We start from the raw sequence: 27,991 nt of genomic DNA, 5'->3' as shown, positions 1-27,991 counted from the left end.
GTCACATATAAACCTTATTTAAATGTGTCTCGTTGGAGGTCACATGGTACCTATCGACTAATGAGTTTGGAACTTGGCGTATAGATAAGATTATCTTGTACCTTACATGGTGTGATCGGAATGCATTTCAATCATTTCATGATCTGTTTGCTTTAATTCATTGTCCATTTTTATTTAAAGTATCCATTGAGCAGAAGTGTTTCTTATTTTAAGGTCATTTTTCACGTATGCTAGCCTGAATTAAATGCATCATTCTATTCAGTGATATCCCTTGTACTCAAGCCACTGTTTCTGAATTCCTTTTGAATTTAGTAATGACATAGGAACATGCGCAAATAGTCGGGTATGTGATCCATTGTGTTTTCTCAGCTGAGAATAGACTATTGCTCAGTCTAGTAGTGACGATTGAGACTTCGCGGCTAGGTTTAGTCGTATTTTTTGTGTGCGTTTCATTTTAATTAATTAACTGATCGATTGAATGGTATAATTATTGTCATCGATATTAACTAGAGGATGTTTCTTGTCGATTACCGATATTTTAGATAACGGGGAAACGGCCAGTGTCCAATTGAGTTTATAGTACAAAAGTGACTTTATGCGCTCTAGCATTATTGGGGTGATTTCTAAAATGCACATTATTACCACTGCCCTCAGTATTGACATATTCTAACAGATTCGTGTTATCGGTCTCTTTAAGTACATCTCTAGACGTACACCAGTTTACAATCTCTCTACTTTCAATTTATTAACAAGATCTTTGAAATAATGAATACAATCTCTCCAAGGAATCGTGATGCATTATCTTCTCCTGGCGCTAAGACTGGTCAAGGGTAGGGTTAATGGTACAAACAGTGAACATGGAAATTAATCCAATATAAGACAGCTTCAGTGCACTTGTATCAACGCAGTGTCAATAAACTATTGAATCGCGGTACGCACTACAATACGCAGACGAGGTTGACCGCCTAGTCGATATGCCTATAAATCGTGTGGGCCTAAATGCGGCATATTCCCTGACCAGGCTTTCTATAAAGCGTTAATCGCATAGTGTGTTGTTCGATTCACAACTTAACACAAAGGAGTAATTACGTCGTCGCCTGACTACACACGCTACGTACGATTACCCCTCAACTGTCTTGTCTGTGCAACCAGTGACGGCCATGTCAAGTTGTATACTAGACCCTGGCAACAGGTCGTTTGAATCGGACATTAAAGGTACTTACACATACGCACCCGCTGTATGTGTGCATGCCCGGATATAGTTAGCCATACGAGTAAATCAAATGCAGCCCCTTTCTACTGATTTTGAAATACAAATTTACCCCCTGTTTTGATAACATGCAGAGTTTTATAAATATCAAAACACCCACCACCATTATAGTAGATCATAGTATTATGTATATACACAGCTGTATTACTAAATTCGACTTATGTGTGTTAAGAGACATTCAGTGAAATAGTACACCCGTTATAAAACCTCACTTATCAATATTGACGTATATAGAATATTAATTTCACTTCTCTTCCATTAAAATAAAATACTTTAATCTAATACTAGTATATAGTATGTCCTTAATAGACAGCCTTGAGTTTCACCGGCGTAAGTTGCACCCGGTGCGTAAGATAAGATCTCGTAATCTCTTTGTATTATTATTACAAGTGATGTAAATGTGGTGTCCGCCGATGCACACTGGTGCTGACCCGCATTTTTAATATTTATGTCTTTGACGCAATTGAGTATCAATGGTTCACAACTATTGTCCATTTTAAATCTCATTATAATAAACGCCTTACGTATAAATTTGTTCAAACCAAGCAGAAAATTCAACAATTATACACAGATCCAAATAACCAAAAATTTTCTTAAAAATCGACACTTATGGTGAGTACCGACTTTTAAATTAAGCATAGGTGAATACAGCTGACCATAGCACCAAAATACAATGACTTACACTCACTTACAAGGCTACAGCGGATGTTCGCCGAGTGATGGCCGGTTTTGTCACGGTGCTCACATCTGTTTTTATGTCAACGTAAGTGTTGCATAATAGTTGCGCCAGTGCTGAACTCCATGCGGCTTTCAGCTCTGCTTTTTATGTCCATTTTTGATGGCGTAACTTGAAAACGCCGGTTGTCCTCTTACGCCGGCGTAAATGGGTACAGAAAACAGATCTGAACACGCTAACAATACGATATGTTGTTTTGAGTTGCAAGCGAAGCCCAGGAGCGAAGTTAAATCATCGATTTAAACGTGGAAATTTGGCCTCATAGAGCGATATTACCGCTGAATTACGATCAGCAACTAGTGGCTTGCGGCAACACGGAATTCATCAATATTTCATTTTGAGAGTAAATCAGTTTAATACTGGTGCCTTTGTAACGTGCGATTAACTGTGATACCAGTATAGTTGCACTCAGGATATTAATTTGAAAAAAAAAGATTGATTTAGTTATATTAGAAAAAAAAACTATTATATAATGTGTTATTAGTCATTTGGTAAAGCTACTGTCATACTATTTAGAATACTGACTTGGTTTCATAGCACACGCGATCGATAGCTTTGCATCCGGATAGCGGATCATTCCATTCTGTCGCATGGGAAGGTGGCTCAATCACCGATGTCCATGTCATCCCGTCTATGTGAGCTTAATATGTATCAATATTCCCATACACTGCATCGGGGTGCGTTTTAAAGTGTCAGGAAGTCGGAGTTCAACTGAACATCGCTTACGTTCCAAGCATTAAAGGACTATTAAGATGAAGAAAAACGTTGATTGTTACCAAATGCCCTCCGGCAACTATAACTCGTCTTCTGGCATACCCCTTAATGAATACAAAAGCCCTCTTGACTACAATTGTTCATTATCAGTCACGTGACGGCCACACAATACTGTCTTGGATATGTGTGTAGAAGAGAGTGTGGTGGACAAACAAAAGGCGAATGTAAACTGATTCAGACGTAACGATAGTAGACACTTGATCACAGTAGATAGTGTTCTACCCCTAGGTAGTCGCAATGGACATACCTGTTCTTGCCCTGTAGAATGGACTATAATATTGCCGACGACGAAAATGGCTGATTCTGGCACACTTGTTTTACCACCTATTGCTTCCAAACCTCGGTATGACTCGGCTTCAGCTCTGGTTCCCGTAGTTAACCGTGAACACCAACACATCGTAGATGCCGTCGTTTCTCAGCTACCTGAAATAGCAGGTTAGTCAGAACTGTTACTGTACTCCATAGATACAGCGAAACACGACCTCACCTGGTTTACAGCTCACGCCGCCACCATTTTAAGATTAGAGCACCTTGCGTCCAAAGTCTGATAACTCTGAATTGCTGTATTCGGTACATTAATCTTGAGTAGTGGACGCATCGAGTCGTGGCGATGATCATAGTTGGTCCTTTATTGTTTTCTTTTTAAATCACTGTATGTACGATCAAATTGAAAATAACTGTAATGGTTAGAACTATGTCACGATATGAAATTTCGAAGAGAAAATAATGTGGATTTGAGCAGAAATGACCGTGCCATGTCAACACATTTTGTTCAGGGAAACCGTTTTTATTTTGAGCATTTTGACGCAGCAACTACGAATCTAACATGGCATTTTGTGACGATGTTTATGTTCTGTAATTCTTAGAGGGAACACAATATACTACAATGGCGCGTAATTTTGTGCCTCGCTTTTATTAACCTTGTAACGTCGATGTGATATTCACTGCAAACTTTAGTATATAACATCATGTTAGCAGTGAAATAAACAAAACAGAGACGGGAGAAAATAGTTGATGGGAAAGACATTTTATTCGTAGATATCGGGACATGCCATTAAATGAATATCAACATTAATTGACACATGCATGCAAAATGGGGCTTATTTTGCTCCCCCATACCTGATGACATTGTTTGATACCGTCGCCCCTGTCAATTGACAGATGAATAGATCGATGACAATGCACAAACACCTTGTTGTTTACGATACCCTTTAGTGATTGCGACAGATAACTTTGTTATCTCTAACCCCACAGGGGGTCACCTCCAAATATCGAATAGCACATTCGTTTCAACTGATCGACAGACATAACTAACCAGATTGTGTTGTATTACCGATATTATTAGCAATACAATATTGTTTTGTCTTCGCAGATATTTTACGCCGCTCACATAGCCATTATGGCAGCACTAACTCGCTAACCGATTTGTTACTGCGAACGTCACTGAACGACGTAGAACGACTACCTCCCATACATCCCTCAGTTGCGGTAAGTGTTTGAAAACCCCCTTTAAAACAATAATGCCATGACATTGAAACGATTCAACCAAGGGGATTAGCTTATTCTCTTTAAATAAAGAATTCTCACTTTTTATGGGAAAGAGTGTGTATTGTTTATGTATTATTAGATTTATTTTCAAAGGTTATTACACTGGTACTTTATTTTAAATTAGAATAGGACACTGTGCTTTTCAATTCTTCTTACTCTGAATGCATGTGCTGTAATCATATTGTTGTAAAAATATATGGAATTGTGTAGTCTCCGTCTGACCCAATAAGCTGACATGGCCACGCAAATCCGTACCGTGTTGTACGTAGATGTCCCCCGAGGAAGTTTAAATCACAAACCATAAAGGGCGAACGCCCAAGTTTTATTTCACACTTTGTCCACTAGTAGTTTTATTCTCGCTCGTTAAAAGAAGCTTTATGTGTATCCGTGATTAACAAGGTTTGTGATAATAACAAAGTTGGCTATACATGTTTTACCCCAGCGTGCCTGTAGTGTTGTTTCTATTCAAGGCCGTAGCAATAGAAGGACTACCACCAAACAATACGTTGCGGCTATCTAATGACGCAAATGATGCAAATCCCGCGAGTACATTCAATTCGAGGTTACCGTGGGGCATCTCCCAAATGGTGTTCTTTCTTACACATACACACAAAGGCAACATATATCATTCGCTGATTTACTGATGGGAATTACGACTTTTAGGTTGATTTGTCGACATTACGTAGTTTACATGGATTACGGCGTTTTTCCTATATGACAACATACCATGGCATGTTGAAGAATTCGAGCCTGGCAACCGGCCATGCTGTCCATCATGGCGTCGGGTTGCAAAGATAATACCAGGCGAGTTACTCGATAGGGGTGCTCGCATTTCTGTGGTGGGAAAAGGAACGAGTGAAACAATGTATGGTTAAACCAAGAGTATGTATTCATAGTGCCGACTTTCATATGGTATCGCCGTCAAAACAGTGTGCGGTTACGAATGTTAGGGTCGTGTACTGAACTTGCTGAACATTGGGTTTTCGCCCTGAAAGAAAAAGAATGTGTTTACATAGCCATATTAATGTTGGTAGCCATCTGTGTGGAAATTGATTGGAAGTCATCAAGTAAATCTCACCAATGATAATTTTGCACAATTATTTATATTGGGGAGGAAAGGAGATGGGAGGGGATGAAACCGCAGACAGCCTAGAGAGGAAAAAAACTCTAGGTAGTATAAAGAAAGAAAACAAACTTCCTATTTATTTCCAACGTCCACGGTAACGTCTCAACTATTGCCTGAATCACAGTCTCTCTATCCCTGTGCCTGAATTAATGTCATGAATTATGCAATCATCGACTACTTGTATGTTCAACATAAATCATCCTTTTGTACATAGGTAGTTAAATTTAAACAACGATTTTGTTCTCTGTCACGGAATAGTTTAGTGGTTACGAGCAGTGAGAGAGTCCTAGAAAAAGGGAGGAAAACGTAAATGTTTATGAATAGAGGACAATTAGTTGTCCTGTAATTTGAACGCTGAACTCGTATATATTATTTATATCGATTGAATCAATTACAAATTTATATGAATCATTGTATTCAATTTCTAAATCGCAATCATTTAGTCCGGATTTCAATCAATGTGAAAACTACCAAAATAACTACTTCTTGATTCACGTGTGCTCGCTTAACTACTCACAACAATACTGATATAACGAATGCAATCAACTAATTAACAATACAATTCTTCAATGGGAGACATGATTTTGTCGATCAACCATCCAGCATGTTTATTTTATACGTGCACACAGCAAAAGTGACGTTTAAGTTCGTCATAAATCACTCTAATATGATACTGCGTCAAAAAGAAAGTATTCTAAACAGCTAGGTTACTCTGTCATTTACGTCACGACAGATAATTTGATGATATTGATGTTTTATAACGCGCGTAACCATAGAGACACAGAGACGCGGAAACTCACGTGTAGCTTAAATTGACCGAGATTCTTTCAAGTTGAATTCGGAAGGCGAGTTAGTTCTTTTGCTGGTGGGTTTGATGTATTAATTTGTAATTCTTAAAGGAGTTCTCGTCATTCATGTTATACGACCTTTGTATAAGAAATGAGTCCATTCGTCACGTGATCTTCGTTTCGGAAAAGGGACATTATCGTTAGTTACCAAGGCGACAAGAAGGGCGTATCGGCAGTTTATAAATTGTAGTGGGTTGTCCAAATAATGTAGTCTGCCGATATTTGTTCGATTCTAAAATGTAATAAATAACCAACCAGATTTGGATAATGCGACAGCATTGCAATAAATTCATAGCTCCGTGCCTGCCATACCACCATCACCACCGTCTACACGGCCACGCTGAAAGAAAAACACGTTTCGCTTCCAGTGAAATCTGTGAAAATACTCGAGAGGTACTGTGTGTAGTTTAGTGGTGTAAACAAATACAATGCACGGTAATTCCAGCCATCGGGTGTTACCAGTGCTGTCAGAATGTTTACGTGTGGACGTCAGCTACGTGTAGTGTTTAAAAGGTCACCAACTACCTTTTTTCATAATTGTATAATCCATGTAATGAGCCCAAACATGATTTTTGTGATATCAAATCAAACTATATTTAGTTCAGCGCCATCTTTTTTCATGTTAAGCAGACATAACCAACATTTAGACAGATTGACAATTAATTTTAGTTGGAAAGAAAATCCATTTCCCAGCTTAATAGTAGGTTTTTTCACGTGGCGTGTGTATTCATTTTGTGCAACGAGGGCAATGTTGGCTTAGTATTGCATGGATTGAAAAATATGAAAGAATATGGCGAAAAAACGCCTTTTTCAAGTCACCGTACATGTCGATCAAGTTTAAACTATGTGTTTACACTTTACAATCGGAACTATTCTACAACCGGATGCTCAAATCCACTAAACTGAAAAAATGTAATGTTTATTTAATGTTTTCCTGTGCCATTGTCAAATGTCGTGCGCATAGAACTACTCGGCTGTAATCGGTTACGCAGATTACTTGTAATCTCCTATGCGCTGCTCGATTGTCCGAGATATAAACATGATGCTTGTATGTATCATGGTATATAACATAGTTGTAAAATTCTATGTTGTTCAACGTATGGATTATAATTTATCAGTAATGATGGGCAATATCGGTTATTACTCACTGTAAAACCATAAGTTTTGTGATTATGAATCTTTGGGAACTGACTTAGTATACTGTAGCTGAAATAGCCAAGTCATTCAGTTGGTAATTTGGTTCACCAAATTGAATCTGAACTTTTATATAACCAAGGAAAGTATCCGGCAATTTCAGCAAGAATACACTTCAATCTATACATTATCAAAGCAAACCCATGGTGCAATGGGTGTCAATCACGAAATTCGGTTGTCCATAGAAATAAAACAATTACGAGAAATTTAACACATAATCACCAGATTGTACTCGGGTAATTTAATTACACGGCTGTCCTGATATCTTTAAAATTATTACTTGTACGCTGCTGTTATAAATATTAACTATCCATCTCGATTCTACTTACTGGCTAATGATAACATATTTAAACAACCATGGCAACAACTTGTCACAACACTGATGCCGTGTTTGATTTCTAATCATAGGCGACGGTTATAGCTCTCGCGAGATAACATATCACGTCACGATCTTATTGAATTGTAAAGATTTACGGCGAATGACTTCATTTAGAGGGGTTGGACAGTATGGCTTATGGGGAGACAAGATGGTAGAACAACTGTGCTAGATTTGTTTTACGATATGTCGCTGTATATTATTCTTGCACCCCTCTATTAAATGTATGGGTTTTTGAAAATATATTCTGTCATCCCCCCCCCCCCAAAGAATTTTGTTTTTAGTTTGAAATTCACTCTTTGCGGCCCCAAACAAAATTCACCGCACAGTATATTATACTGGTCAAACACCAAGTCTGGTTGAACTGGACTGAAGATTACGAGAGGGTGGCGTACATCAAATCACGCATAGATTTAGTTGTCGAGTTGAGTCATGAAAGACGAGAGTTCAAGGTACTGCAACTTCAGCACATAACAAATAAACACATACTAAAGTTACTTATAATTTGACATAAGTGGGCCCATAAGTAGCCCAGTTCCCTTTGTCAAATGTCAATATATTTATTCAAGGTACACATTTAAAGTCAGATTCCTACCCTTGCTTTTAAATGAGGAGTCTGCGATAATAATTGAAACGTTTGTGTTTTACTCACATCCGCTGTGTGTTTGTGAACCACCTGTTGCTTGTTTGACACGCTCCTCGTAAAATGATTCTTTAGGTTAGTGACTATAATGTTTTATTTTATATTCATGTCGATATAATCAATAAATCGCTGTGGGAGTGGTACTGCCAGAAGGATTTCTCACTCTCAATACAATTATAATGTATGTGTTTTATTTGCGAAATTCTGTTAGATAACCAAAACTGTGATTCACGATCATTTGACGTGCATGGCAATACTGATAGTGATATTAAAGATGAATCCACCATGATATCACACGAAAGGGACGATACCTTCACTGAAACAAATCTGAACTTGAACGTGCTGATATTCACGTCAACCAATTGTTGACAGCCTAAACCCCCAACACCGTACATGATTTCGTGAAAACAACAATATACGGTTACTTGTTGTTTTCAAGTATTGACATCGCCTCCGGTTCCACCATTAATATCTTGTATCTAAGGTTTTACACAAAAACATACTTTCTATCCTTTAACCTTTCCTAATCCGTGTGTCTCAATGGGAAAAGTCATTCTCTATTATTTCAAGTTTAATGTGCAAAGGTTTGGGGTAGTACCTGCTGGCTTTAATTGTTGTGAGCACTTGGTATCCCGTGGCTGAAAGTCGGCGGTGTGTCCGCGGTTATTGTGTTCATGGGGATTATTATTACCTTAGCGTGTACATTTTACTCAATTTGCCGCAACTTTGTTTATTTTCTTGCTACCGGTTTTCGTCGGTTGACTACTCCCTAGTAAAATGTTAGCAGAATGTAATGATTGCACTTACAAAGGTCATTCGTGTCAAACGGCTAACAATACATTGGTATGTTTACCACATTCAATGTGCGTTCAAGCAAGTCACTCAAAGCGTCTTTACCGACGACATATTGGTTGGTACTTGGGTATCGATGTCTGCCCCATGACCCGTACTGTAGGCTGGTTGTTGACAGAAAACACGAAAATTGTTAATTAAGTTGATTACAATGAATGATGTATCTATGCATCGTGTATCGAATATTGAATAACGCGGACTGACGCAGACATAAGTTAGTAGGTTGGAGCCGTATATACCAAATTGTGGGATGTATCAATGCAACCATAGTGCTTTCTTTCCAAGTCATATTCAATTCGTTGCCCAAATTAAGCTGAAATGACCACAATATACATAGCTCAATTGCAGATTAAATAATAGTTATCTATTTTACAAAATACGTACATTTGACTACCAATTATGAAACCCCATTATGCAATGGATGTCAATCGCAATAGTTGATACGTAGTAGGTAGAGGGCACATTTGATTTCCATAGACCTATTTTATCGGCCAATACGATCGACTCACATTGACGTTTTGTGTATGAAGAAACCCTGCAAACATTAGAGAATCTCTGCTCAGTTCGACTTTTCTATATCAGTATTTATTTTTCTTCTAGTATTTAATTATAAATTCAGTGTTGCTTGTTTATTATTGTAATCGTGACTAGAATGCGTTTTATCCTGCATTTTGATCCCCCGGGGTGTATGCAACTCACTACAAGTTAACTATAATTGTACACGAGTACACGGTACGACCAGCCAGATTGAAGACATATTACCTAGTATACAATCACTTCAATAAAATTACGCTAACAGCAGAAGTTAAAATTAAATGCAAATAGGTAAATAAGGATTAAAATCATCGACTGACAGTGACCAAAATTCTCCCCAGCGAAGACAACACCGATTTTACTTGCGTCAAAAAACCCAACAACGTCATGATAGATCACCATATAGCATACACAGTAGTAACTTTAACATCAACGATGCTGCTGCAATTCATTCTAATTTACAGTTGTCGACGGATCTACAAACACATCCAAGTCAAACACGCGGCTTTTAGTAAAGCCAGGTGTTGCAATATTGCGTGAACTATTGGCCCTAGGAGACGTTAAAGCCCGGCGACGTCTGCTGCACGGTTGTCATATTTGGAGTATCACGTATTGCGTGTATTGTGTTGAATTTCCAAGTACGTACTTAAATGTGACGCACGAATAAGACGAAACAAATCTTCAAACATTATACTAGTACATTAATAGCCTGATCACGCAAGTATAACATACAAGTGATTTGAGATAAAATTCGACAATTTTGCTAAAAAAGTAAACATGGCTCCGTCAAAATATAATTCGCGTCGAACTAGATTGCCAAATCGTTTGCAACACATAATAACACCCATACTTGTTGTCGGCCATTTTTAAACGCCGTTTTTGCTTGATAATGTTTTTTAAAGTGGTTGTCATAGTTACAAGTGTTAACCCATTATTATGTCTGAGATTAGACGGGCCATTAGTCGCGCCGATTGGCAGACGTAATAATGATTCCAAGCTAGAATGTCATAACCTACAACAGAATGGCATTCTTCACTATTAAATTACGAAGCCAGTTCTTCAACCTGAATTAATGGCTTTGTGTGGTTACCCGAGAAAGACAAAATGTAAAACTACACTGATAATTGTGGTATAGTATGGTTAGTATCTCCTTCAATTACAAACAACCACATTCATTGTTGTCTGTTCATGCTACTTGTGAACTCGACTAATATTTAGCTATTTGCCTCACAATGACATCATCATGTATACATACTACGTGTCTAGTTTATAAATGATATACAACACGTGATTAAATACATGTATTTGCATCGTCCCCCTTAGGTATGTGTGTTAACCGATTGTAGGTGAGGGAGATCTCTAATAAACTTGTATTTTGTGTTGCTTTCTTTTAGAGTTCCCGGGGTGAACAAGTCACGAGGTATATAACCTTCGTTTCACAGCCGCCAATCGAGAGACGACCTCCTGGCAAGAGACCAAAACATACACCTAGAAAGGTATAAGTACCATCTTATTTAGACCTATGCACATACTTGTATCGAATCATAATGACTTCAAGCCATGACTCTTCAAATAAGGAATGCCGAGAGAGAAATGACACTGTTTTAATTTAACGAAATTTTATTATAATTCAGTTTGAAAGTTGAAGTGTTCTAAGTGTCCTCTGGCGAGTATTCATACATGCGAAGCACACAATGGGAGTTTTTGCAGTTAGATTGTCTGTATGCGTGTTTGTATGTGTGTGTCCGTGTGTCCGACTGTTCTACTAATATCTTAAGAACCATGTGTTGTTTGTTATGAAATGTTTAAATGCTATAAGCTAATGCACAGATTTTATTATGATTTGGATTAAATCCATGCTTATTATTTACCTTATTTACATGATTAGCTCAATTAGCTGTTCCACTGATACTATTTAAAGAACTACTCATCAGATTTTGATAAAACTGGTTACTTTTTGGAAACATTCATGTCTATAAATTACCTAATTTGCATAATGATTAGTCAATTTGTAGTTTTTCAACTGATAATGATTAGTCATTTTTGGCTTTTCAACTGATATCTCAATGAAACCTGGTACATAGATGTCATAGGACAATGCACAGATCTTATAAGTTCTGGGATAATATCCATGTATATTAATTACATAATTTGCATTTCAATGAAACTTGGTACATAGATTTTCCAGAACTATGCACATGCCTAACTAGTTTTGAATACAAACCTGTGCATATTTATCACCTAATTTGCATGAACATTAGTCTTTTTTGGCCTTTCCACTGATATCTCAAGTATTAATCGTCATATTTCAATGAAATCTGGTACATAGATGTCATAGGACAATGCACAGACCTGATAAGTTTTGGGTTAATATCCGTTCTTATTAATTACCTAATTTGCATAATTAGTGAAATTTTGGCTTTTCCGCTATTTCAAGTTCTATTTATTGCATTTCAATGAAACTTGGTACATAAATTTTATATGCACATGCCTAATTAGTTTTGAATAAAAATCGATGCATATTAATCACCTAATTTGCATAAAGATTACTCTAGTTTTGGCTTTTCCACTAATATCTCAAGTACCAAACATCACATTTCAATGGAACCTTATACATAAATGTCATATGACAATGCGCAGACCTGATAAGTTTTGGGTTAATATCCGTGCATATTAATACCTAATTTGCATAATTAGTACTAATCATATCATTTCAATGAAACTTGGTTACATGGATGCTGATGGTATCTCAAAAAATCAGATTTAAATTGACCTTGTGGTAAAGGTGCCCTGGAATAAATTAGAATGAAAACCACAGATCAAATGTATTTTCTGTAAGTATTATAAACTTCAATAATGTGGATCACATTGTTTTCCCATTGTACATCTCAAATAGCAGACAAATATCAGTTACCAAGATTCTTCTTTGGGAGGCTAATACATTTTTAATGTTTACAATACTCTCAACACACCGGACTCATTTCTAAGCTTTCTCTGATTAGTATTTGGGATGGGGGTTTCTGTGAAGTTAGAATCTGAGGATTTTCGAATTAGTATATCCATGCTTTTATGAAAATATGCATGGAAAGGTCACAGCATTATACCCAGTGTTCTGTGGGAGAGGAACTCAGAAAGAGGCTTCTAAAGAAAACTTTAGTATATTGACAATATCATAAATGAACCCACTGATGGGTTAAATTAAAAAGAAACAAAAAATATAAAATGTTCCCTATCTAAAGATTGGTTTCCTTTACCTGTACATGCAGCAAAACAAGTTAATCGCCCAGGAACCTCTTTCTGAGTTACTAAGGCTCTCCCACGTAAAACTGTGAGGGCGACGACCTATGAAAAGAGTCTACGTAGATGCAAATATTTTACAACACAGAATAAACAGAGGGAAGACAAATCATCAAACAACAATCATCTTGCTGCCCGCCTGCATACCAAGAGTGTATGCTGGTAAATAATGATCTAACGTATTTTCCCATAAAACCTTCCCTGCACTAATCGCCACATATTTATTACAGACAGAGCGTCTTGGACCAGAAGAATGTTACAGATGTCAACTACATACAGAACATGTAGAGTGCGAGAAGGTATTCAGTATATTATAATCCGTATTTTGCCGACTCAAAACCCTGGCCATGTAAAGTAGCTTTGAAAACTGATAATTTTATACTTATCATCGATATTATTATTTTTACTAACAATGCCTACTTATATTTGCATCAGCACAAGTACCTCCGCATCGGCGGCGGATTTCGTCACAGTTACTGGTACATACGGGGAATTCTAGATGTCATCGAGGAGGTAAGTGCTGTTATATAATTACACGATCATGTGCGTATACTAACCATTGTCAATTTTCCGTTTTCAATGTCCCACGCCAACTTGCGATGAATATATAATGCGAATTAATCTTACGATCTAGGAACAAAGAATCATTGCACAGGCAGCGATGAAAAAACTACAGGAAGAAGAAGAAGAACGTCGCCGAAAAGCAGAACGTAAGTTCGTATTCGGAGTAACATTAAAAAAATACATCCTGCTTCTGTTTGTTTTAATATTATTAGTTTCCCTCTCCAAATACCAAATATACAATATGAAACTATGCACAGGTTCATACTATATTTTGCCAAAAAAATCAGGATCTGGCTATCAGCAAATGAGCTACTATAACTGAGCTATCATCATGTAATTGTATTCACAGCGAAACGACGGGTCAAGACGTACGTGCGAACTAAGAGCGGCAAAGTCGTCAAGAAGTATCACTACTTTACTGAAGATGAATACAAGGATTTTAAAAAAGACGACAAAACTGCGCGAAAAATGTTGGGTCTCAGCGAAGGCGAAGAATTGGAAGATTATAGTACTTCTAGGGGTGTTTATGTACAGAGCGATACCGGTGAATTTAAAAAATGTGAGTAATCGATGACGTCACGTTGTCATCAAACATTACGTCTATTGACTCTAGCGGGCGTGTGAGTACAGTACCATGTGAACTGTTCGCTGGAAGTTTTGTTGTTTATAACAAATCTTGTTATTCACAGCAAGAAAACGTCGAGGCGATGTTAAAGACAGTGCTTATGAAGATTATGGTGATAATGACTCAGACAGGCACGTCCGGCACAGACGACGAAGGTACTTGTTTCATTTTGAGACTTTTAAGTAATTTGAGTAATTCACAAAGTATCATATTTACCAGATAAGGAGAAAACATATTGTTACAATGCGAATATCGGAAGAGAATGCAATACAATACATCTACTAAGTGTATTTTGTCGATCTCCGTTATTTACTTTTCAGATACAGTGATGATAGCCTGGAGAGTGGTATGGGTGGTAGTATCGTCAGCGGGGAACGCCAGCATCGCCGCCATCGTCGCCATCGGCGTCGCTCGCGGTCTTTTAGTGACTCAGAAGACAGTAGAGATGGGTCACGTGGCGGTAAGTTAACATAACACGGGGGACGGTTTGTGGGGCATGACTCCACTCTTATACAGCGTCTTCCCATTATTATTAACTCTATTAACTCTCGCTCCTTTCAAGTCACGGACCGGAAATCATTGGCTTTTTTGATCCGTGTATTTCTACTAGTATATGCTCATGCTTCCTCAACTGTCTTATAGGTCGAAGACATAGGCGTAGAGGGCGTCGACACCACTCTAGCGACGACAGTGGCACAGACGTCGGAAGCGGAGATCGCCACCACAGAAGACGTCGCCATCATCGCCGAAGACGTAGCGGCAGTAGAGGGGGTAGTCGAGATTCTAGTTACGATAGTCATGATAGTCGGGATAGGCGAAGGCGTCGGAGACGTCGTCGAAGGAGTTATTCGTCTGGTTCGGGTAGTGATCGATCAAGGGAGAGATCTACAAGACGCAGACACCGTAGACACAGGTACAAAGCCAGTGACGCACTAGTATATCATTGTGTTTATATTATTAGTTATTTGTATTATTATTACGAGAATATTTTAAAAACTATAGACTCCACAAACGAATGTGTCGGATCATATTAATTATTTTTTCACCAGGGACGACTCATCCGACTACAGCAGTCGAAGCAGAAGTGGTGGGCGTAGACGGCGTGGGGGTGGACGGCGTCGACGACGACGATCATACGATAGTGACTCAGGAAGCGCGGATAGTAGAAGTAAGCATTGGATTTATTATTATATGCATGTGTGTGTGTGTGTGTGTGTGTGTGTTTTGAAGTGAAATAACCACGCACTTACGACTAACATAAAATTTCACCACACTAATAACATTATAACTTCTAATTTTTCATGGAAGCATTAGGAGCTGTCAGGAATGAAACATGCGGTGTCAATTTCATGTTGATCACAATTCTTTAGACCTTTATTGGGAGTCACGTTGTCACCCCATTGTCAATTCATTCCAACATAGTGTACTAACTTGTTTTACTCACTCATTAATCGCATGATTACAGGATTGTTGGCTGAACATCGGTGATGGCGAGCGTCAAGCGCTGACTTATAACATACCTAGGGCAAGTAGGAATAACTGTCAGAGTTTTAATGTCTTCATCAGGGTATTAAATACGCATGCGCAGCTTGGTGAAATAGTCGCTTTAACTTTGACGATTTCCGATTGAGTATGTACGGTATAATATCATATCAATGTCATCAATAATTGACATAACTACTGTTTAGGACATTCACGGCGCCGACATTCTGGAAGGCGCCGCCATGGTAGGCGTCGTCGTGATTACAGTTACAGTGATGACGAAGGTAGTGCATATTCTGGAGATTCCAGAAGAGGCCGTGGTGAAGGAAGGCGGCGGAGACGGCATCGACGTAGAAGCTACGATAGTTACAGCGACAGTTATAGCGATAATGGCAGTGATGGTGAAGGTGGTGGCAGGAGACGACGTGGCGGAAAACGTGGTGGTAAAGGCGGCCGCCGTCGTCGACGTCACAGTTACTCGTCTGACGATTATTCAGATGTAAGTTATTTTTGACTCAGCGTTTTAGTGGTTTAGTTCCAATGTAATTAAAACTAATTACTGAATGTCGAGTCTTTTGGTCAGTAGTGACACTTCCTGTATTCAATGTAGGAGTGGCAGTTTGCATCGTGTACTATATTAAATCTATTGATTTACGTATATAAACAGGACAGTCGCGATGGTGGTGGTGGTGGTAGACGGAAAGGTCGTCGGCGCCGACGCTACAGTGACGATGAAGATGATTTCAGCGATGCTTCGAGTTCACGTCATGGTGGAAGACGACGAGGTGGTAAAGGTGGGAGGCGTCGCCGACGAGGCAGGCGTCGAGATAGCTACAGCGATGGTGAAGGCAGCTACAGTGATGATTATAGTGACCACGGCAGACGGAGGCGAGGGCGGAGAGGTCGGCGACGCGATGGTATGTAAATATATGTATAAGCATCTGATTAAGCATGCCAATTTTCCAATTTAAATGATTAAATATACTACTATAATTTTATTATTTCCTCGAAATTGTACTTTTAATTATCTAATACCCTATCGAATCGCATGGCCCCTTGAACCATGCACCTAAACTATATCTCAAAAATAGAATATTTCAATTTTCAGACGATTATAGTAGCAGTGATGACGATAGTGACCACAGTAGACGGAGGCGAAGGCGAAAAGGTCGACGACGGCATGGTAAATAAAAAAAAACATATATACATGTTAGATTAAGCATGTCCTCTTTATTCCTAATTTTTAAATTACTATACTTTTATTATTACGTGTTTTGATGCTATACTGTTTCTCATCGTCTCCTATCGCATGCCACCTTATAAGGTAATATATCTACCTAAAATATTTATCTATCTGTTTCACATCTCCCCGAAATGATATATTTAAATTTTCAGACGATTACAGTAGCAGTAATGACGATAGTGACCAGAGTAGACGGGGGCGAAGGCGAAAAGGTCGACGACGACATGGTATATGTACATGCTTGATTAAGCATACCATTTTCCCTTATATTTTCAAATGACTATACTTTTATTATTACGTATCTTGATACTATACTATTTCTGATCGTCTCTTATCGCATGCCACCTAAAGGTATTGAACTATCCATCGATCTGTTTCACTAACCCCCAAAAATAATATATTTCAATTTTCAGACGATCACAGTAGCAGTGATGACGATAGCGACCACAGTAGACGGGGGCGACGTCGAAGAGGCCGAGGCAGAGGCCGAGGCAGAGGCCGGCGGCATGGTACATACTTATATGCGTACACAACATTTCAATCATTCAAAATTTAATAAATGTTATTGCCCAAAAATATAACCCTTGAAAACGTCAATATTAGATGCTCGTATGCGCTTCGGTAGCAGGGTCATATCTTCGTTATTTTAACAACTTTCAATAACCATTGTAATGCATGCAGTTGGCTCCTATTCCATGCTTGAACATTGTAATATTCTAATCTCAGATACAATATTAAAAAAAACTAATGGGCGTGTAAAGCGACAGCGGACTATATACCATGGAATTTCGTATAATGCCATTTTGGGTTTTTTATTTGCAGGTTTGACACGAGAATCATCCACATCGTTTTCCATGAGAGGTTCGATCATAAACATGCCGTTGGTGGCGGCAGTCACATCAATCTAATTTTTCTCATTTTCAAAAAAAGGGACCATCTTGTTTTTCAAGTTTTAACAGCGTCATTTCACTACATGTCAAAGCAATTGAAATCACAGAGTATGAAATACATCAACACATCATTCTACATTTTCAGTTGTTACGCCATCGGTGGTAACTAACACAATTAACATTCACCTTTCGTTTTCACAGGTGGTTGCTTTAACTGTTTATAATGTGGTATTGCAGTTTTCGCACTATTGTACACTAACTGTGGTGGCGCACTTTGCTGTTGCACGACGAATTCATCTTGTTTTTATATATTTTCATATTTTGTATGATTTATCGCAATTGTATGTCCAATATAATATGCATTTATCACATTAGTCAAATTGAAATTGAATATTGTTACGATGAATAGTTTTCTAAGTTCAAAATTTAAAATTGATCTATAAGATCTGTGCGTACGCCCTCTCGTGGTATTGTCAATGAAAACGTTGAATTATTTTATTCCTACGTCAATTTGAGTTTTTTTGTGCAGTGATATTTCATTCTGTGCGTTATATAATTAAACTTGTTTTCATAATTATTTTGTAGACTATTATAGCAGTGATTCGTACAGGTAAGGATATAGTTTTACAAAAAAATATTAAAGTGTCATAACAATAAAATCGTGTGTGTCAAATTATATAAACCAAATACGATTCAATCCACTCAATCGTGTGGCATTATAAATATATTACGAGTTATATTAACACATTACGTAACTTCCTATCAATACAGTTCGTCCTCAAGAAGTTCGGTTGTAAGCCTTGCCAGTGCAGCTAGTAGCGTCCATAGCAGCGAGTTGTCAAGTATCCATGGCGATTTTAGCGAAAGTGAGATCAAACGCATGAAACAGGAAAAAAAGCTGAAGAAGATGCAGGAGAAAATGGAGAAGAAACAAGAGCAGAAAATAGAACAGCGCAGGGAGATACGGGAAGTAAAGAGAGCGGAGAAACGCAAAGAGAAGCAGGAGAAAAGGGAACGTAAGAGAGAACGGCGGAAAGATAGAGAGCGACGACGGTAATGCCATATTTTTTTTCCTTTTTTTATATACATTTTGCGTTTTCTTGATCAACATTTTTATTTTGTTAACGGTGATTATTTATAGAAAAGTTGTCCTTGAAAGGTTAAAAGTTAATTAACTTGAGGTGAAAGTTTACTCATCGAGGTCTATTAAGCGCTCAGCCTAAATGTGAGCAAAACGCATAACATGAGTGTGAGGGAAGAGAACACGGAAAAGACAAATTTCTCTGAGAATACTAGTAACTAGTATAATTACCAGTACCATTAGAAAAAAATCATTATATTATGAATCGTCATATTGTCTAAAGTGATGTGTTTATTGTACTTAGAGGGCGGTATTACAGTAGCAGTAGTTCGGAGAGACCAGTCAGCGCGGTCCGAAGTGAAGACGTTTCAAGCGTGCATAGCAGCGATGTGTCCAGTGTTTCTGGCGATTTCAGCGAAGGCGAAAGGCGCAAACGAAAGGAAGAAAAGAAAAAGAAGTTGAAAGAACAAAAGAAAGAGATAAAAATGGAACAAAAAGAGCAGAAACGGAAACAAGAAAAACGAGAAAGGAGGCGGGAACGAAGAAGGTAAATCAGTTGTATTGTGTGAGCCTGAGATGTTTCGGTTTTGGGTTGCTTGAATTTTAAAACAGCGTATAAATGAGTCTTTTTTAAGTCGTATTCTTTATATTCGTTTTATACTGAATGTATATGAAATAAATTGTCGCCAAACACTCCGATACATCCCATCATACCATAATAAAATAATTACAAACCTTGATGTGTTTGTTTCGTAGGCGTCGTAGTTACGTTAGTACTGTGAGCGCCGCCAGTGAAGTTAGCAGCGTCCACAGCAGTGAGTTGTCTGATTTAACTGATGATGGTGAATACAGCGAAGGTGAAAGGGCAAAACGGATAGAAAAAAAGAAACAACGAAAGAAGGAAGAGAAACAAAAAGTGAAACAAGAGAAAAAGGTACAACAGAAAAAAGAAGAAAGGAGAAGAGAGCGGAAAGAGCGGAGGTAACTAATATTAAACCATTACATAAACCATTTTCTGCCTCTAAACCCCACAGAATATACATTAAAGATGTAAAACATGTAATTTTGATTATTGGTGTTTGTTATTTGAATACATTGGGCTATGATTTATCATGTGACCCGGAAACACTGTTTCAGTAGCTCATATCCGAGTTTTGTTGGAATGTCTAATACGCGTGCGCACTGATTGTTTTTGTTTTAACATGTACAATAACAATCACTGCACATGCGTATTAGTGTATTTAATTTTTCATACAACGAATACTGTTGTGTGCTGCAAAAATAACAACTTTCAGTTTATGATAAATCATACTAATTCAATTGGGTCTACACAGAAGTATATAGTTAAAATACGTTTTCGACCTAATAACATCTTTTATGTATTCTGGTCATGCTGATCTGCAATCTGATTAAAATAAGATCCTGGTTGACTTAATTTTTTTTTTAATTTTTTTTTTTAATTTTTTTTTTATATAAATACTATAATTATTTTTTATTTTATTTATTTACTATTATTATTATTTATTTAAATTATTTTTGACGTTACAATTATTTTGCTGCAAGAATGGTTTTGTTCGTGAAAGCCACCGGGAGATCCAGGTGGCTTTCACGAACAAAACCATTCTTGCAGCAAAATAATTGTAACGTTAAAAAATAGTTAAAATAAATAATAATAATAATAATTATAGTAAATAATTAAAATAAATAATAATAATTATATAAAAAAAAATTAAAAAAAATTAAGCCAACCAGGATCTTATTTTAATCAGATTGGCTGATCTGCCGCCTTTTATTATTCAAATTCCTCAAAGCACATCTTTCTTGATATTCGAAGATTTATATTTTTGGTACAATTTAAGATACTCTTATACCAACATTACGTTTTAAATTAATTCTTGACTGAGGGATTACTAAGTGTTATAGCACAATATAATAAAAACTAAGATGTGAAATTCCCCAAACCCTGGTGTGATATTATCACATGTTTCATTCGTTTGTTCATACATTCTCTATTTTTGAACCACATGCCCCGAACTACAATTATACATTAAATTATGTTTTAATTTCCACAGGAGACGGGAAGGTGATGATTATTCTAGTGATGATTCATACGCACGTGGGAAACAGGATTTTTATGACCTTCCCGAGGAGAAACGACGCTCCATGGTGAAGTATGGTAAAGGAAGTAGTCGTGGACTGAGTCCAATCGACATGAAGGACGGGTAAGTACGGATTACTACGGTATGTTTACTATGTAAATAAATGAAGAAAGAGCCGTGATACTTTCAAGTTTTTTACTACATCGTGGTGTCTAACAATTATCTTACATGCACACTTTTTAAAGTAAACGAAGAGGAAAGAAGAAAGGAAAGGGAGGGATTGAGGAAGATGATTCTGATGACTCGGGTAAGTACTAAAATGGATCAATTATTTCTATTGGATTCAAAATTAACAAGGAATTATTTGAAAAATGCAAACAAAAATGTGCTAATTGCTTTGAGTTGGGAATGAGGGGTTAAGGCTAGCAAATGTGTCTGTATTCTTGTTATCTTTGTTTTATCGCTATGTTATCGCGAGGGTATCTTTTTCTAAATGTAACGTTCGATCAGATAAATTTGTCTTGATCTGTATTTTAGGAACCGAGGTTGAGGTAACTACATCAGATGGAAAGAAAATAAAAATGAAGAAAGGTCTAATCAAGAAACTAACACGGGAGGGGAAATTAGACGCGAAGGGAAAGATAAAACACAAGATACGACTGAAAGCCGATGGAACGTTGGCAAGAGACAGTGATAGCGATGCTGAAAGCGTGACCCTGGATGCAGAGACAGTGACAAAGATACAAAGCCAAAGTGGGCCATTTAAAATTAAGACGTTACTTAACAATGAATGGAGTGGATTTGCCAAGACACCTGAACCACCTAAGACGCCTACCGATGGAGGAAAAATTAAACGTAAGTACGCATGCGCGCACATGCCAGGACTGGCCAATCTAAAATAATAGTATAGTTCACCATACCAGTTTTGAGTTATATGACTATCTTGTGTCGTTTCTCGTTTTTAGTTACTGGGATCCGCAAAGTTCAAGCCGCGTTCCGCAAGGACCAAGGACGTTTACAAACACACTTACAAAAAGTTTTAGAATCTGCCTCAGATTTACGGGACACCGACACAAGGGGAGCAGTGGACGAGAAAGGTGAGGAAGTTAATGGTTTATTTGCAGACTGTCACGTCACAATTGTGTCGTCCATTATAATAATTCGAAGCACAGTACCACGGTAAACAATATCAAACAAGCAATTCAGCAGTTCATAGTTCAAATAAAACCAGTTTTGCTACTGACGAGCTGATTCATAAATGGTCAGTTATTTTTTTATTTTATTTTTTCAGATTCCTCCATCGATTTTCTTTCACATTATCGCCTCATAGAGGAGTTCAAAGTTGAACCATTTGCTAGAGCGTTTGTGATTGAAGATAGCAATGAAGATCTGATCTTGGATACATCGGTAGGTAAACTAATTTTCAGGGAGGGCGCTGTGACATGGCGCATTTCACGTATATCTAAAAGTAGCCGGATAGCTCTAAGCTTATTATTACACAATTCCTATTCCGGATTTCATTATTTTTATTTCACATCTCTAGGAACTGAAAATTGCTTTAGATGGCATTCCATCCACACAGGACGTCAAAGAGAAACAGATAGACTATGCATTAAAAGTAAGAGATAACACAGCAACAATACACATTCCATGTGCGGTGCGCTCTCTGGCGGCCGAAGCACTTCTATGGCATAAATGGGGTGACAGATCTACCACAGAGTTTATAGTCACACATCATTTTTAGGGATTTGCGATATTTTAAATACCTAACGACTACACAACCAGGCACAGTTTTTCTACTATCATTATAACAACACAGTTTTTATCGTTGAACGGCGTATTGATGGACGAATCGGGGGATAGGACGCTGCCGCATTAAATCGATTAGTGTATGTGTACACGACACGTGGTATAATATAGTGATGATATTTAGTGTATTTTAAATGCGGATTTAAATTTGGCCTAGGATATATAAATCAACCCTTCACGGCTAAAATGTTAGTGAAAACATTTTGATGTATTTTTCGTTTTTAAAGTTGGATCATTTACACGTCTGTTATGTTGCCTACAGGTATTTGTAACAATTTGTATATAAACAAAATGGAAAACATGTGTTTGTTGTGTTTATTTGGTAACACGTGATAAAAGTTGACCCTTTCTCTCTCCAAGCATTAAATACATGTGTTTATATTCATGTAGGTACTCGATATCGATGGACACAGTAAAATATCATTTAAAATGTTTGCAATTGTAGCTGCAGTAATGGAACGAATATGTAACATGGAGTAAGTAAATTATGAACAAACGAGCAAAACATCAAAAACCACACGTTTCAGTGTCTCTTGCTCGGTTTCAAATATTATTACATCAAACCGGTACCTTTCCGTGAAGTTGAATTTCTTATGGCTAGCCGAGTTGGATATGTCGCACCGTCATCTGAAAAAAGACGTGAGTTCGAAACATTACCGGGGTAATTGGCAGCTCTATGCAAGATCGTCATTATAATGGTTCTAATAACGAGTAAACAAATAACACATATTTTAAAGGGTTTATTATTGACACTTGAATTAATGAGGTCGATTTGAGACATGGTGTATATAATTATAATACCCGTATTATAAAGAACATAAAATACCAGATATTTTTTATAATATTTATCCACTTGCTTTCCAGACCATATGACAAGAATCTGATAGATCAAACAAACCTAATGGATATTGAACGAAAGATGGCGCTATACAAGGTAAGGAATTATAATGGTGGGACGTCATTGTTATAATATGGGTGAAGAAAAAATTTGTAATTGTGGCATTGAAACATGATGATGTCCATGTTAATGTGTCGCATTTTTGTTCTTCAACACCAGGCCATGTTTTACTGCAATGTAAATTCTGACAGAAGTCCAAACTATATCACAGCCGAATCCTTGCGCATAGAGTTAATAGCAGGTGGACTGAATCGTGCACAAGAAGAGTACATTATGTCAAAAATGAAACCCAATGAATTTAGGGAGGTAAGTGTGAGAAGGTAATTTAGTTTATGTGTATGCGTGGTGGTGTTTGGTACAGTCCAAGCTGTATATACGACCAAGGCATACCCTGGTAATCTGGCTACATTCCGTGGTAGGACCCCTCCAGAATGATGGACTACTGGTCTGGTTGCGAGGCACTCCATTATGTGCCGCTCCGTCGACCATACTCAATATAATTCGTTCACAGTCTTGTCTCAGTGTTTTTCCGATAATGATGCTCACTCCCAGGTTCGTCAATATTGATTCATTAGTCAAGTGTATTACTATATTATTTTGTTTTGTTTCAGATTAATTTCATCGACTATATGACGTATATCCCACTATTTATGTCCATGCATGAAAACATTATGAATAACCCACTAGACCGATCCTTCAAATATCTTCACAAACGGGATGATTATTTACAACGCGACCAGGTACCGTTAGGATTGCCAATGAAAAGAGAATTCTTAGCATTGCCACGAAACGTATTCCCTGTCGGTGGTGCCACAGAAAGTGCCCAGAACAGAGATTTTGTAGAAAGTGGTGAACTCATCGGAAAGCCGGTCAAAAAGTAAGCTAGGTCACTTTCGTCTTCTTCTCGGACATCTGTATTCAGTACGAATTATAAACGACATCGTATTGTGTCATGGACACGGGGTCTATGCTTGTGCATTTAAAATTCCATATACAGCACAATTTCAGTTAATATTATGGTCATCATTTAGGACTTGTACTATGCAAAATTCTGCCATATACACTCATTCATGAAAGAGATACAACTTTACTTATATCGTGATATATACGGGTAAATCGCGTCTATATATGCTCGCATGGTGTTATAATTTTAAAAATTTGTTGTACTTGAATTAAATTTCATTTATACATTCAAAATTTCAAGCTATTTACAAATTCGACACAACCCACATTTTTACCACGTGAATATCACATTGTTTCTTTGCAGGCTTCCCAGTATACGTTCTCGTCAGGGATCACCAAAACGAAAGAAGTCGCGGATGTTTCTGTCACTGGACTGAAAATGTAAAGTTTTAAACTGACTCGGAGATTGGCCAGTGTGCAATTCACCTTTCCGTCCATGTCTATAAATAAAAGGTGCTATGCAAGAGCCGAGATTTTATTTGCATATTTCTGTTGATAAGGATTAAATTTGCCAAAACGTGACAGAAGACACATTGATGCTAACACTTTTCATACGTGTGACTGATTAAATCTGGTAATACGATCAGTATATTCCCGAAAATCAGTTTTGTTTCGTCATAATTTGTATTTTCTATTCATAGAGCAAGGGTAATATACAGAATACGTGTGTGTTTTATTCGAATTGACTGCGACCCCTCCACTTTTACTTACGTTTATAATTTATATTAATTTGTATTATATTTACGAACACTACATTCTTTCAGTTTTCATCTTGTTTTGTAGCTTGTTATAAATGTTGCCCTCGTAAATTGGTTAAAATGAATGTGGCTATCGATAGTTGATGTTCTGAGGGATTATTCGCCAGTGATGAAGTCTGAAGTATTACAGTTTAGCTTCATATCAATTTGTACAATGTTTTCTACTAATATCCCTTGAGTGTGTTTAGCTAAAGCTGACTTCAGTAAATGACGGGTTGGACAGGGGTACATGATTTTGTTCGATTTTGCGGATTCAATATATTTTATCGCCAAGAATAAATTGTTTTCACAGACGTTATTATATATTTGTAAATATAATGCAAAAACGATTCACAAATCAGCGTCCTTACTAAAGTCGTTATGATCATGAAGTCGTTGTAACGGGTGCTACAATAAAAAATATACACATTTTATTCAATTTTAATGTTGATATTTTATTTCCATCTTTTAATATTCTTTTTAGCAGTGGCCTCCCGGTTCCCTTCATGGAATCTGGTTGATGATAGGAATCAACATATTTATCATAATACTGCTGTGAACTCAGTTGACATGCATAACAAACAACACAGGTTCCCTTGTTTATTCTATTACCTTGTACAACTTGGAAAAAAATATACATATATAAATATAGATATTCTAATTCTAAAAATGTGAAAGAGCTCGTTTATTTTAGTAATTGTCGCCATTTTCCACGTACTCTCCAGTCTGTTATGTAGGTTTCACGCGACTATTACAAATTACGTTCTGTCGAGCATATGACCCAACCCATAACCAAACTTTCGATCTTACTAGATTCCGGTGGTTTCAGCAGAAATGTGTTGAGATGCCAACCACGATTTAGGTAAATTTGTATTCAGAATTCAGTGAATAGGGGTGTTTTTAATTTTGCAGAACACTCAAGTCCCCTTTCCACCGTCAATTCACCAACTTCCCGGTTAGTTGAACAATAACTGTAAGGCTCGAAATTTGTTTTAAAAATATCTCACAATCAAGAAGTGTATACTAAGTATATATGTACCAAGAAATACACGTAAGTTTCAGGTAGGTACGACCACACGTCCCGTAGCAGGACAGTAATTAAAGAAGTTTGGAATGGTTCATATTTTTATCCAGCATAATATGCGCTGTGTCGGAGTATACTACACATTGTGTTTGATCAGAAGTTTATGATTCCGACACTTTTGTGAAATGAGCGTTTTGTAAAAAAGAATTCATTCAACGCTATTTGGATTAAAAGATTTCCATGTGAAGTGTAATAACCACTGACTCAAAGACACACACAAAGTAATCCTGTAATTTGGATATCTGAAGCAATGATAGAACCTCAATTGTCATATATCAGAACCGCACATATGCCTGGATCAGATTGATACTTGAGTTCTAGATAGAATCAAGTTATAAAACATCGTACATATGAACATTTCTAGTTACAACTTTTCCAAGAGGGGATTTGGATTATAGCGAAATGTAAAGTTAATTTAAAGAGCTGTCTCTGGGTTTATATTAATTCATTGATTTCAATTTGTTTTGTAACAAACTTTTAGTAAATACATGTATACATATGTGAGTCGTTACTTCGTAGTTTAAAAGTCATCATAACAATAACCATCGTCATCGTTAAACCCCAAACCATGGCGAAACTTAATCCAAACTATTGAAATGTGTGTATGAGTCCTATGCATAAACCCAAGCCTAATGCTAATTTTCCCCCAAACCATATACCCAAACATAGTAATGGAAATTATTGCAGTCGTCACGATTGAATTGCCCCCCCCCCACCATGACGGGAAAATTACAGTACATCAATGTCGTATTCTGTAACCAAATATGTTGTATTGTTATCAAAATATAGCCCTGAGAAATAAAAGTGAACGCGAGACCGCGTTACAAAATCAATAATTTTCATTTTCTCATTTCGTTTACATATACAGGCCTATGTTGTTGAATTAATGCTCCCTGACCGTTAATGTCAACAGCTCGCTGTTGAACAATTATGCCAGGAAATAGTGTGTCTCAGGCTCCCCAACAAAATATTGGTTCAAGGTAAAAGTTTGGCAAACACAATTGCGGCGCTTCAGCAATGAGCTAGAGGTTTCAGATTTTCCAAGTAGGAATTATTTTTCGGAAGAAAACTGTCAAAAAATAACATTATTGAAACAATTTTTATATGAATATATTTCATAAAAACGATAGTGTTAATCGGAATTACACAATAGTACGTTAGTTTATTTTGTGTTAACGCTGTCGATTCACTAGACTGGCCACAGTCGGGCGATTTTTTCAAACATAGGTGTAATTTTTAATTAAAATAAATGTGTTCCCCACTCGCCGCTAGTTTTCGCGATCACGCTAAATGGGCCAAATTGACAATTAATTATATT

General features: G+C 37.2%; 1 protein-coding gene across 5 annotated transcripts; it reads left to right on the top strand.

The window, feature by feature from the left end:
• Positions 1-2,903: 2,903 nt before the first annotated feature.
• On the top strand, positions 2,904-26,034 carry LOC100369065 (uncharacterized). 5 transcript variants are annotated; one of them, XM_006811671.3, is made up of 32 exons: positions 2,904-3,215; positions 4,153-4,268; positions 11,296-11,397; positions 13,429-13,497; positions 13,634-13,711; positions 13,833-13,908; positions 14,112-14,321; positions 14,452-14,542; positions 14,708-14,847; positions 15,030-15,300; positions 15,437-15,555; positions 16,076-16,368; positions 16,537-16,786; positions 16,978-17,052; positions 17,265-17,339; positions 17,526-17,621; positions 17,935-17,973; positions 18,588-18,612; positions 18,774-19,055; positions 19,388-19,630; positions 19,840-20,064; positions 21,156-21,305; positions 21,428-21,489; positions 21,720-22,037; positions 22,148-22,279; positions 22,474-22,589; positions 22,726-22,800; positions 23,382-23,467; positions 23,856-23,925; positions 24,049-24,195; positions 24,501-24,766; positions 25,157-26,034. In XM_006811671.3, the coding sequence occupies exons 1-32, from the start codon at positions 3,074-3,076 to the stop codon at positions 25,227-25,229; spliced, it is 4,512 nt and encodes a 1,503-aa protein (XP_006811734.2). In that variant the 5' UTR covers positions 2,904-3,073; the 3' UTR covers positions 25,230-26,034. The 5 variants fall into 5 exon arrangements, with proteins under 5 accessions (XP_006811734.2, XP_085353320.1, XP_085353321.1 ...); XM_085497194.1 differs by lacking the exon at positions 17,935-17,973; XM_085497195.1 differs by lacking the exons at positions 17,265-17,339; positions 17,935-17,973.
• The last annotated feature ends 1,957 nt before the right edge of the window (positions 26,035-27,991 follow it).

Source organism: Saccoglossus kowalevskii, chromosome 3 (assembly GCF_978046115.1).
Source record: "Saccoglossus kowalevskii chromosome 3, keSacKowa6.1, whole genome shotgun sequence".
Lineage (NCBI taxonomy): Eukaryota > Metazoa > Hemichordata > Enteropneusta > Harrimaniidae > Saccoglossus > Saccoglossus kowalevskii.
The sequence above is the reverse complement of the archived record's forward strand: the minus strand, read 5'-3'. Positions and strand labels throughout refer to the sequence as shown.